The sequence below is a fragment of the Phyllobates terribilis genome, unplaced genomic scaffold (genome assembly GCF_046119375.1).
Source record: "Phyllobates terribilis strain yellow unplaced genomic scaffold, ASM4611937v1 Scaffold_3__8_contigs__length_932513732, whole genome shotgun sequence".
NCBI classification, from domain to species: Eukaryota; Metazoa; Chordata; class Amphibia; order Anura; family Dendrobatidae; genus Phyllobates; species Phyllobates terribilis.
Window position 1 is genome coordinate 658771796 of NW_027362763.1, and position 13037 is coordinate 658784832.

General features: G+C 45.0%; 1 protein-coding gene across 1 annotated transcript in view; it reads left to right on the plus strand.

Moving 5' to 3' along the window:
- The window catches only part of LOC141258594 (dynein axonemal heavy chain 8-like), a 415976-nt gene that overhangs the window by 261761 nt on the left and 141178 nt on the right, over positions 1 to 13037 (plus strand). The window contains exon 66 of the mRNA XM_073673563.1: positions 7030 to 7157. Within this exon, the coding sequence (XP_073529664.1) occupies positions 7030 to 7157 (128 nt within the window). The remainder of the gene's footprint in view (positions 1 to 7029; positions 7158 to 13037) is intronic.

A 13037-nucleotide genomic window follows, 5' to 3' on the forward strand; every position in this document is an offset into this window, starting at 1 on the left:
CTCCCCAATAATGGGAATAATGTTTGTAATATGCTGTACTGCATGGCTCTTGTAAGGGGCATTGCAAGTTCCTCCGTCCTAATTTTTGGCAGCTTTTGCTTGGAAGGCATAAGCAAAGACTATGGGAGACCCACTCCCCAATAATGGGTAGAAGGTTTTTAGTACGCTGTAATCCACGTCTGTTTCAAGGGGCATTGCAGTTCCTCATAATTTTTGGAAAGCCTTCCATTCACTGCTTAGGCCAACAGTGTACAGGAGACCCAGTTGCTATAAATGGAAAAAACGGCTTAGTTAAGGCCCTCTGACCTCCATGGCATTTCCAAGGGGCATTGGAGTGCCTCAAAATTTTTGGTAGGCATTGTACTCACTGTATGCCCTATAACTGTGTAGCAGAACCGCTCCTTTTGGTACAGAAACATATCCTACAAGACATATGTGGTTGACTGGCCTGATGTTGATGTGAATGGTCCCTGTTCCTCCTGCTCTTTCTCCTTTGCCACCACCTCATCCATCATTCATCACCTGAAGCTTTGTTTTAACGGGAGTCATAGAACTGGGATAGTAGCAGGAAAACATCCAGCAATCCTCGGAGGAGGTAGGATATGCGCCAAAACGCTGACCACCTCAGGCCTAGCCGCTACTACATACATGCGCTTGCATTCCAAGAAAACAAAGCAGATGCTAACTTCTATCATCATCATCATGCTCCTCACCTTGGCACTCTCAACTCCCCTGATGGAGAAGCCAGGGCCCAGCGGAGGAGTCGGGTTCTCTGGTGGGCTCGTCCAGTGCTGCCCTAAAGCAGGCCGGGCTAAGAAAAGTGTGTGTGGGGAAGTTGACAGGAGAAATAGGGGCGGCTGGGGACCGAGTATGGACACCCGGCTGCCCCCTGGCGGCTGGGGACCGAGTGTGAACACCCGGCCGCCGGGCGGCTGGGGACCGAGTATGGACACCCGGCCACCCCCTGGCGGCTGGGGACCGAGTGTGGACACCCGGCCGCCGGGCAGCTGGGGACTGAGTATGGATACCAGGCCGCCAACGCAGCCATGACGTGGTGACCAGATTCCGCCTCCACATGCCTAAAAGGCCCAATTTCAAGTGCAAGCAAGCAGTATGGTATTGCAGCCTGGGGGTGGGTGGTTGACTGCATATTTGCGCTTGCATTGCAAGGAATGGGGGAGGTACAATTGAACACTGCCCTGGGACAAGAACTTGCAAGGGGATAGTTGCAAGTCTGCATCTTCTGATGCGGCAAGGATGACTTCTGATGGGCACACTTTTAGGCAGTGACCTGGGTGTCAGAGATGCTTCCAGGGGTCTTCCCCATGCTGTTCTCATGTCTTTTCAGCACTTTATGCATGTGTCACACAGCATATGGCCAGATAAGGTTGTAAAATGTTAAAATGACATTTCCCGGTGAATGAATTTGTCACGGTTGAAAGCAATACAAAAGTGCAAAAACGCATAAAAAATGCTACTTGTGAACATAGCCCAAAGTGTGGAGGAGTATTTTTGTTTTTGGTTATTTATTTTACCTTATACACAAGTCTTTACCCTGGAAAGGAACTTCCTTAACATATTTCACAGGAAAGCAGTTTCAGTTTCGTTTTTGAACTTTTTATTGTGAGCCCTTAAAAGTGGCTTAATTACCTCTGACCACGTTGTTGACAGCAGTGACCTGGGGGTCAGAAATGCTTCCTGGGGCGATCCCCATGCTGTCCCCATGTCATTTGAGCACTGTCACTATCGTTTTGGGCATTTGTTAGGCTTTGAAAAGACTGCCGGGGGTGCCGCAGCAAAAATGCTCGGGTCTCCCATAGACTAACATTGGGCTTGTTGCTCGGGTTGAGCACCCGAGTATCATGGCGAGCTCGGTCCGAGCTTCAAGCACCCGAGCATTTTAGTGCTCGCTCACCACTAGTGATGTTAATAGCCGCAGAGGGGGCTAGTATCCCTGGCCCCTTCCCTGGATATTAATATCAGCCTGCAGCTGTCTAGTTTAGCCTTTGCTGGTTATATTTTATAGGGGGGACCCCACGTCAATTTTTTTCTGGGGTCCCCCCCTTTTTCTGGCTGTAATCTAGCCAGTAAAGGCTAAACAAACAGCTGTGGGCTGATATTAATAGCCAGGGAACATTGTTGGCTAATGCCCCCTTCCTCGGCTACTAATGTCAGCCTCCAGCAGTTGGCTTTCCCTCTGCTGGTTATAAAAATGACGCTGGTGCCCACGCCATTTTTTTTTTATTTTAGACTCTGTGCCCACGATCCAGACATAGCAGCGCTTTGGATGCATATTTTTTGCTGCGTCCAAAACGTTGCATTCTATTGAACGCAGGTAAATCCACATGTGTTCACTGGACCATGTGTATTTACCGCATTCTATATATTTTAGTGCTAAAATTTCTGTTGCGGAGACTAGCGACTCCACAAGAGAATTTGACATGCTGCGGTCCTGAAAGACGCGCCGCATGTCAGTGTCCACGGGTGATTCGCAGCCTCTGATGCACGCATAGGTAACATGGGATTTCTAGAGATCCCATCCACTATGCTGTAACATCTGAACGCTGCGGATTTGACGTCGTATAAACATGCAGCGTCAAACCTGCAGCGGCTCCTAACCGTGGCCACGTACCCAAACTCACCCGCAGCATGTCAATTTCTGCAGCAGACACGCTAGTCTGCGCTGCAGATTTTGACCGATTTGAAGTGTCATTCTATGCGGTGGATTCACATGTACCGACAACAAAAGTGCAGCATTAGAACATCGCATTTTGGACGCAACAAAAATGCATTGCGTCCAAAGCGCTGCTGAGTGCTGATCGGGGGAACGTAGCGGCTAACGAACCAGCTGTGAGATGTTATTTAATGGCCAGGGACCATGTTTGCAAAAGAGCACCTTCCCAGGCTGAAAATTCCAGCTCACAGCAGCCGCTTAAATTACATGAATAGAAATGCTAATAAAGATTGGGTGAATGGGACTAGCTGACACCCAGCTCTTTTGTTTGGTTATGACAAGGTGTCAATCAGACATTTTCATCATCAAAACTAATTAAAGTAAATTAAAGAGTTAAATAAACACACAGATGCGGAGCAAACACTTTATTTGAAATACAACAGACACATTCTTTAATCATTTAAATTAACCAATATACTCACCCCAGTTCTGACGGTAATCCAAGGGTTTAAGCAATGTACCACCAAATAACTTTATTTAGCTCCAAAAAGGATTCATTGATGTACAAAAGCACTTCTAAAACCGCATCAAAAACGCCCAGCGTTTTTTCATGCCAAGGAGATGCAGAAACGCTCAGGAAATTTCTGCTTCAAATCCTGATCGTGCGCACATACCCTAAGGCCAGAAGTTTTGCCCTCTAGGGCGGCTTCTGCCTGGAAGAATGGGAATGTCTCCTACAACAGGGAATCTTGTGTGGGGCCCTTCTAGATGAATTGATGTTTGTAAGCTGGGAGCTTTGCGAAACCTACTAGATGCATGAGAACTTCGAACAAACCACAATGCACGCAGCGTCTACTTTCCACACTCTTGCTCAGCCAATTCATCTTGGTGAGCCCTCACAAGTCAGCCTTCCTCTGGCTTCTGCTTCATTGATTTACATTTGGACATAGTTATTCCTGAGGCCACCGTAGACAAGAACTATCATTTGCCCCAAAACTTGTCTCATGAAGCTCTTCAAAAGATCTGGACATAGGTTTTTGTCCGTTTTCCTATTTCGACTCACCTGGTGAGGTGGATCCTCCAAGCCCAAGGTCCGGGTGGCCACACGGATCCCTGGCGTCGGTTCAGCAGGCAGAGAAGGCACACAGGAGACTCAGGACCGGAAGTACAGGTGCAGTGGCATGAAGCAGAGGTCAATTCACAAATGGCAAAACGAGGGTTAACCTGCTGAGCTATTGGTATGCAGGGTGTGTGTCTTAGTGAGCCTTAGGGTATGTGCACACGGTCAGGAGCCGCTGCGGGTTTGAAGCTGCGTGTTATGCAGCATCAAACCCGCAGCGGCCAGATGTTACAGCATAGTGGATGGGATTTCTAGAAACACACCCGCGGAAACTGACATGTGGTGCGTCTTTCCAGACCGCAGCATCTCAATTTCTCCGGCGGGTCCGCATGCGGGCTTTCCCCATAGACCTAACCTCTATGAGGAAAGTCCGCAGGTGGAAAAAAAATGGCGCCGCTCATTTTCATAAAATGAGCGGAAGCCGCCGGCGGCTATTCCAGTGTGTAGGGGCTGCAGGCGGCTCCGGACAGTGTGCACTTACCCTTAAAAGGCCTAGGGAGATGATGTCACATGCTGAGCAACCTGCAGAGCCCAACGTGGATCACAACAGAGGGCAATGGACTGGGGTGAAGAGAGCAGGGCCCAGACCCGGGACAGGTGTGCAACATTTCCTTTTCTCCAACTCAGTTTTGGTAGGGAAAACTTCCCAGCAAGACTCAAAGTAGAAACTGCAGCCAAGCACTGGCCATTCTGGAGCCCCCACTACCATCCCACCAAATATGGGTCCAATTGAAACTCCTACACCACCATCACTCAAGCCTGCTCGGGATAGGGCAGACTCCTTATCTTTAGGGAGTTTTGGACAACTTGTGTGCCAGATGCTTAGTCTATGATGTGGCATATTAAAATAATTTTGCTATGCAACCAAATTGCTTGTTTTTTTCCCATTTATTTCTCAAATTCACCCGTTCAGAAGTTCGGCCTTCTTTCACACTGTGAATTCCCTGAAGAGCAATCATGTCCATTTCTTACAAGGAATAATTTCCATGTTTTTATTCCACAATGAAGCATGGATCTATCCATCCTATTCTGGACCTCTATCAGAAAGCATGGGCAGCCTCTACACCTGGTACCTTTTTGACTTGGTTGGGTGTATCACAAGCCATGTCTTTCCCCATCAAGCAGACCTCCTTTCTGTCCTCTAAATATTCTGTCATCTCTCCAGGAGAATTACTAAATCCTTCAAAAGGACACCTCTTTCTACCTCAGTATGCGAGTTATAGGCTTCATGGCTTCATCAGTAGGGGGCATACCATATTCTCAGTTTCACACTATCCCATTTCAACAAATGATTTTAGCTTACTGGGACTGGTCATTAACCAACTCGATCCATCAGATTCTGCCGCAGTTCGCTAGGCCATAAGTGGGTACTTCTCTACTACAAACCCAATTATCTAACTACTATTTCATTGAACATTGATCACAACTAACACTAGCCTTCATGGCTGGAGGGATCTTTTTTATTTGCCATCAGTACATGGTGCCTGGTCACCACAAGAATCTGTTCTTCCAATCAACGTCCTTAAACTTTAAGCCAATTACCTGTCCTTCCATTGGTTTAATCTCCTGAGTGGAGACTCTCATGAATCTCACATTTGCTTTTTTATGGCATACATACCAGGAGTGGACAACTGGATAGCTGATTTTTTTCAGCAGCCGTAATAGTGTCACGGATGTGTCAGATGTAACAGACAGTCGCTCTGCTTCTGGCTGCAGAAGGTCACTGCGTTTGGCATTGCAGACGCCTTCTTAATCCTTCTCACTTTTGGACACAGAGGCAACCTCCCTCCTGCTCTGATTGACACCCTGGTCTGGGTGTTTATAAACTTTCAGTCGGCTTCAGGGAGTCACCGGTGATATTCTAATTTTCCCTTGTGAAGACTTGGAACTATAGCAGTCGGCTAGCTTCCTCTCTGGTGCCCCTGGAGGACGTTTGGTGTTAACACTCTGGTGCCTGCTCAAGCTAAGTTTTCCCCCCTTTGTTTGTCTCCCTTGTTGTCTTTAGTTTATAGTGGGGACTGACCAGTGCTCACCCCCCCCCACTAACCTATCAAGGGCCTAGCTCTCAGGATATACAGGGCTTAGGTTTCCTGCTCGAAGATTGGTGTGGAACCAATAAAGGGACTGTAGGGGAGACAGGGTGATATTAGATCAGCCTAGGGGTCACCACTCCCCCTTTCCCTGTTGTCTGGGCTTCGTTCCCTTCATCCCTTCGTGTTGCACTTATTCTTTTCTACACTGTGCATGACAAATAGAGGGTGGATATGAAATCTGTGTATTTCCCAGTAGTACAGACTGGATGATAGCTCTGTGTTCCTTCCTCGGTAATATAGGCTGGATGTGAGCTCTGTGTGTCATTCCCAGTAATATATGATGGATGTGAGCTTTGTGTGTCTCTCCCAGTAATATAGGCTGGATGTGAGGTCTGTGTCTCTCTCCCAGTAATATAGGCTGGATGTGAGGTCTGTGTGTCTCTCCCAGTAATATAGGCTGGATGTGAGGTCTGTGTGTCTCTCCCAGTAATATAGGCTGGATGTGAGATCTGTGTGTCTCTCCCAGTAATATAGGCTGGATGTGAGATGTGTGTGTCTCTCTCCCAGTAATATAGGCTGGATGTGAGGTCTGTGTGTCTCTCCCAGTAATATAGGCTGGATGTGAGGTCTGTGTGTCTCTCCCAGTAATATAGGCTGGATGTGAGGTCTGTGTGTCTCTCCCAGTAATATAGGCTGGATGTGAGGTCTGTGTCTGACCATCAGCCTCTTCCATTGCAAAATATCAGCCATGACAATCTAGTGACATGTAAAACTGGAAAAGGACGGCTCCGCTCGCGATAGACGTTAAGATCCATGGTGGTACCGTGTTAATACAGTGCGACATCTGCAGCTGATTAGTTTTGGATGTAAAGACTTTAATCTTGGTATACAAAAATATACTGGAAAAAAAACTTTACACTTTCTTTATAATGGAGGAAGCTGATGGATCGGCTTGGTCACGTGTCCCTCCTTTAGTGGCCATGTAAAGGAGGCCAGTGCCCTGCCGTGCATGGAAAAACTCTTGATTGACAAGGTGGCTGCCCATTACCATGTAAGAGATTAGGTAAACTTGGAATCAAATTATATTGGTAAATTGTATATATTGTTTGTAACACATTAGTAAAATAAAAAAATAAAGTTGCTGACCCCCATGAAGAAAAATGCGAATGACTATTGTCAAATACGCTTACATTTTATTCTAGAATCTTCTCAGTGAGGTTGAACTTTGCAGAAAGAAAATAGAAAGTGCATCAGCCCTGATGGAAGGACTCGGCGGAGAGAAGATTAAATGGGCCGAACGCGGCAGAGCGCTGAAATGTCAGATGAACAGGTAGATGCTGCATTCTTCTAAGTGTGAGGGGCTGCACACTTTATACCAGCACACGTAGTAATAGAGCCCACTCCCACTTGTGATTAAATCGGACGAATGCAATCCGATTAAAAATCTGATTGCATTCGTACCAATTTAATCCTATACTTGTGTCCTCAATGGCGTTTTTTTTTTTCCCCGCTCCAATCGGATCGCGATCAGACGGAAAAAAAAAAAGGACAACATGCTGCGATTGCATGCTGGATTCGGATCTCACACACCCATATAAGTCTATATGTGCGTATGAAACATCGCACTGCACTCCGATATCACCCGAGTGCAGTGCGATCCCCACGGACGCCGGCAACAGAGGAGATGGAGAAATTCTTTCCTCCGTCTCCTCCGCAGCTTTGCTGCGATTCTCTCATGCGAGAGGATCAGAGCACTGACACTTGGTTTACAAAGCCGTTAAGCAGTGTAAAGAAGTGACCCGACCATTCTTCAGCTATATTAATACATACAATTTTTTTTTAAAAAGTGCAGTGGCAGAACCGCTGCATAACACGTCAGAAAAGACGTCAAAAAGATGTTTAATGAAAAACACTGCCTACTTAAAAACTCACAGCGGGTATACTGAAAGAAACTGGGTGCATGTACCCTTATAGTGCACCTAACACTACAAGAAAATACCCATCCATCCCGGGTGGCTGCAGATGTCTTCGATATATATATATCAACCTAAAATAGTACAATGCTGGCCAAAAGTATTGGCACCCCTGCAATTCAGTCAGATAATACTCAGTTTCTTCCTGAAAATGATTGCAATCACAAATTCTTTGGTATTATTCTCTTCATTTAATTTGTCTTCAATGAAAAAACACAAAAAGAATTGTCCTAAAGCCAAATTGGATATAATTCCACACCAAACCTAAAAAAGGGGGTGGACAAAAGTATTGGCACTGTTTGAAAAATCATGTGATGATTCTCTATTTCGTGTAATTAACAGCACCTGTAACTTAACTGTGGCACCTAACAGGTGTTGGCAATAACTAAATCACACTTGCAGCCAGTTAACATGGATTAAAGTTGACTCAACCTCTGTCCTGTGTCCTTGTGTGACCACATTGAGCATGGAGAAAAGAAAGAAGACCAAAGAACTGTCTGAGCACTTGAGAAACCAAATTGTGAGGAAGCATGAGCAATCTCAAGGCTACAAGTCCATCTCCAAAGACCTGAATGTTCCTGTGTCTTCCGTGCGCAGTGTCATCAAGAAGTGTAAAGCCCATGGCGCTGTGGCTAAACTCCCTAGATGTGGACGGAAAAGAAAAATTGACGAGAGATTTCAACGCAAGATTGTGCGGATGGTGGACAAAGAACCTCGACTAACATCCAAATAAGTTCAAGCTGCCCTGCAGTCCGAGGGTACAACAGTGTCAACCCGTACTATCCGTCGGCGTCTGAATGAAAAGGGACTGTATGGTAGGATACCCGGGAAGACCCTACTTCTTACCCCGAGACATAAAAAAGCCAGGCTGGAGTTTGCCAAAACTTACCTGAGAAAGCCTAAAATGTTTTGGAAGAATGTTCTCTGGTCAGATGAGACAAAAGTAGAGCTTTTTGGCAAAAAGCATCAACATAGAGTATACAGGAAAAAAAAGAGGCATTCAAAGAAAAGAACACGGTCCCTACAGTCAAACATGGCGGAGGTTCCCTGATGTTTTGGGGTTGCTTTGCTGCCTCTGGCACTGGACTGCTTGACCGTGTGCATGGCATTATGAAGTCTGAAGACTACCAACAAATTTTTCAGCATAATGTAGGGCCCAGTGTGAGAAAGCTGGCTCTCCCTCAGAGGTCATGGGTCTTCCAGCAGGACAATGACCCAAAACACACTTCCAAAAGCACTATAAAATGGTTTTAGAGAAAGCACTGGAGACTTCTAAGGTGGCCAGCAATGAGTCCAGACCTGAATCCCATAGAACACCTGTGGAGAGATCTCAAAATGGCAGTTTGGAGAAGGCACCCTTCAAATATCAGGGACCTGGAGCAGTTTGCCAAAGAAGAATGGTCTACAATTCCAGCAGAGCATTGTAAGAAACTCATTGATGGTTACCGGAAGCAGTTGTTCGCAGTTATTTGGGCTAAAGGTTGTGCAACCAAGCATTAGGCTGAGGGTGCCAATACTTTTGTCCGGCCCTTTTTTGGAGTTTTGTGTGAAATGATCAATGATTTGATTTTTACTTCATTCTCTTTTGTGTTTTTTCCTTGCAAGCAAATTAAATGAAGAGAATAAGACCAAAGAATTTGTGATTGCAATCATTTTCAGGAAGAAACTGAGTATTATCTGACAGAATTGCAGGGGTGCCAATACTTTTGGCCAGCACTGTATATGTTGTTTTTATTTATAACTCTCTTAAGTACTTTGGGTCATCTTGATATGAACCTGTGACTCAATCAGCAGCTCTTCTTCCCCTCTCACAGCGACACCGATGTACAGAGAGAAACATAAGAGCCCACTCATCACTCATCCTCTGTGTCCAGCCTTTACTATTACTGATATTAACTGAAATAGAAATAAAGGCTGCGATTTATTGCAGGGTTCAGGACAGAGGCCACCACTTGCTGAAGTCTGGCACGTGGCGGTTTTATTGGATGGGATGGGCGGTAACGACTTTACCACATTGATGCTATTCAGAGAACGCCTCCACATATTTACAGGAATCGGGCACCAGGTTTTTTTGCTATCTAACCTGAAAGCGATATAATGTAGGGACAGTGACCCTGAATCCAGCGATGTGTCACTTACTGGGCTGCTTGCTCTAAGTTTTGATAAAATCACAGTTTTATCAGCAGGAGATTATCATTTAGAGGACTAGTAAACCTGCTGCCAGGTCGCCCTCCATATTCATATGCTCAGTATTTTGCTATCGGTTAGATGTAAAGTGCTGGTCTCTCTATACATCTTTATCTTTCAGTATACTTAGAAAAAAAGTAAAAGTCAGATTTAAGATAACATTACTGGAAAATGAAACACAATGACACGATTCAATTACCGTCAGGATATTTCTGTATTTCACTTTATTTGAGGAGTACGGTAAAGAACATTGGTTTCCCCCGTAACCATGACAAGCCCTATAATTTAGTAAATTCATTATTTTACAATGATCAGTAAATGGTGGAAATGAAAATGTCACAAGTGCATTATATTCTGTGTATAACCTGAATTTAATATACATGAAGCGCTGACCTATGTGTTCGGCTAAATGGTCTCTCATAAAAACTAGTGATATTGACATAAAAATTAAAAAAACGTGGATGTGATGACTGTGAATGTGCTATTATCGTTCTTCTGTCCATCTCGGCAAGTCCAGCATCAACATTTCCTAGGAAATTACAAATGCGGGAGTCTTAGGATATGTATAGATGTGGCCAAAAATTACTGCCTGTCATGGAAAACATTAAAAATCTCTCTCTCCCTCTGAATCCCCTCTTCTATACCATTTACAGAGGACAAGAGCTAGCAATCTAAGGAGCTGTCTCTATGCAAATGGTAGTACACACAAGAAGTGGCAAACTCAATTATCCAAGCTAGTTACCATACCAAATGGAGAGACATGGGTGACGAATAGAGCATATGGGCCAGAGACTGAAAGTGACGGGAAACATCTCGTTACGGCTTCAAAGGGAAACTATCACACTCCGTACAATAGCCGGGTCATTCTCATTTGCACACTCCTTTAATCACCAGACATCAGGCAGACTCGTAGGCACCGACATGAAATATGCATTATCGGAAGTTCTACATTATCGGTTGTGATGGGATACATATTTTTAGCAGCGTGGCTAACTAAGGAACAATATGCACCCTTTTCCGTATCTGTGAACCCCGCGGGTAAGTAACGGACAGCAGTTGTGTCGTGTGTGGTCTCTAAGTAAAGGTAAAATCGCAATAAAAAAGATGGCATCGCTTGCTAACTTCTGCGATCAACCAGCGAGGAGTTATCACAGAAGTTAGAGATCTAATAAAAACATGAACGGTCGAGACCAGCCCACGTGAGGTCATCACAGGGGAGTGTGTGGGCAGGGCCCCCTTCGGTATAAAAGATCAAGCTGAATATGGGTCTTTACTCATGCCGTGAGATACATATTTGTGTAAGCCGGGGTCACGTTCCATAACCGTCTAGTGGAGCTCTTCTCTCCAGCTAAACTGAATTGTCTCTGCGATCGGCCTAGTAAGTTCTTCTATTAATCCCTTTTTATTTTATGTAACTGTATATGCTGTATTGTTTTGTCCCCCTTTGTAAAATCTTTTGTATATTTTTTTCATAAACACTGCCTCCCTTTTGGATTAAATATAAAATTTAATAGTCCTGTTTATTCTGTTCTATAATTGTTCCTCCCCGAAGCCATATACGCTACCAGAAAGCAGGCGTCCTATCAGGCCTGTAGTGGACTTTATATTTTTAAAAAAACGAAACTGGTTGGTGGTGGCAGCGAATAATCTTACTGGGTTATCATGAAGCTGGCAGAGACCTTACGGGGGCATATACACGTATTCCATGCGCTGGAATTCGGAGGTGTGTACGCCATATGCTCACTGCTCGCTTGCCAATATCTGCGTAGTGAATAATCGGGATTGTGCGTGTGCATAATCCCTGACACTGCTGTAGAAAATAGGTGAATGCTATCATATGTACTTAGGAAATATAGAAAAATGGAACTGCAATATTGCTACAAGAAAAATTGCTACAGAAAAAAATGAAGGTACTTAGTGCATAAATTGGCCAATTCATGAGAGCCCAACAGCCATACTAGGCGTACCTTATTATTGGAGACTAACCTGATATGACACCTTTCCTGGGCTTAAAAGCCTACAACTTATAGGACAGGAAAGATCCAGCTAAATAAAAGCGCCTTAGGTGGATGGGTGTAAAACTAAGAAAAAATAACTGCACTCCGAAATGCAATACATTATGGGCGAAGTACTGTAGCAATATTGCATTTTTTCTATATATCATATGTACATATTATAGCGTTCACCTATTTTCTATGGCGGTAATGCAGTTCCAATTTTCTAGATTCAATGTTTTGCATTTCAGAGTGCAGTTATTTTTTCTTAATTTTATTGACTTTGTTGTCCTAGCTTTCACCTGTACACACTAGTTTGGATGTGCCAGTTAGTTTTTTTTCTGTTCTCTATGGTTACAGAATGCAACCAAACTGGCACGCAGGGTGTAGGATAGACTAAGTGCAACACGAAGGGAAGGGGGAAAACGGGGCCCAGACTCTAGGAAAAGGGGGTAGTGGAGATCTCCTAGGCTGACCTATATCACCCTGACTCCCCTAACGTCCCTATGTTGGTTCCGCACCAATCGCCGCACAGGAACCTCGCCCTGTCTTTCCCTGGCTATGGAAGGGAGGGGATGAGCGCTAGTCGATCCCCACTGACAACTAAAGACAACAAGGGGGAACAAACAAGGGAAGATAGTTTAGCTTTAGTCGACTTCAGAGAGATGAACACACGTCCTCTTAGCAGCAGAGAAGAAGTAGTACTGCACTAGCTCCAAGCCTTCACAAGGGGTAATGTGAGTACCGCCGGCACCTCCCTCTAGCAAATAGCAGGTATTTATACACCCAGGCCAGGGTTTTAATTAGCAAGAGTAAAGTAGCCGCTGGGTCCTAGAGAGACAGCTTCTAAGAAGGTGTCTGTAATGTCAAACAAAGAGATCTCTTGCAACCAACTGCTGTGCGACTGTCACCTCTGACACACCCGTGACACAAACCCTGTGTGTAGTGTTATCCTGCAAATATTAAAGGGGTAGTCCACTTTTGAAAATAGAGAAGGTGGGGACTGATACTTACCCTGAAACCGGCCCCTTCTCACCCTGCGTGCTGCTAATCTGA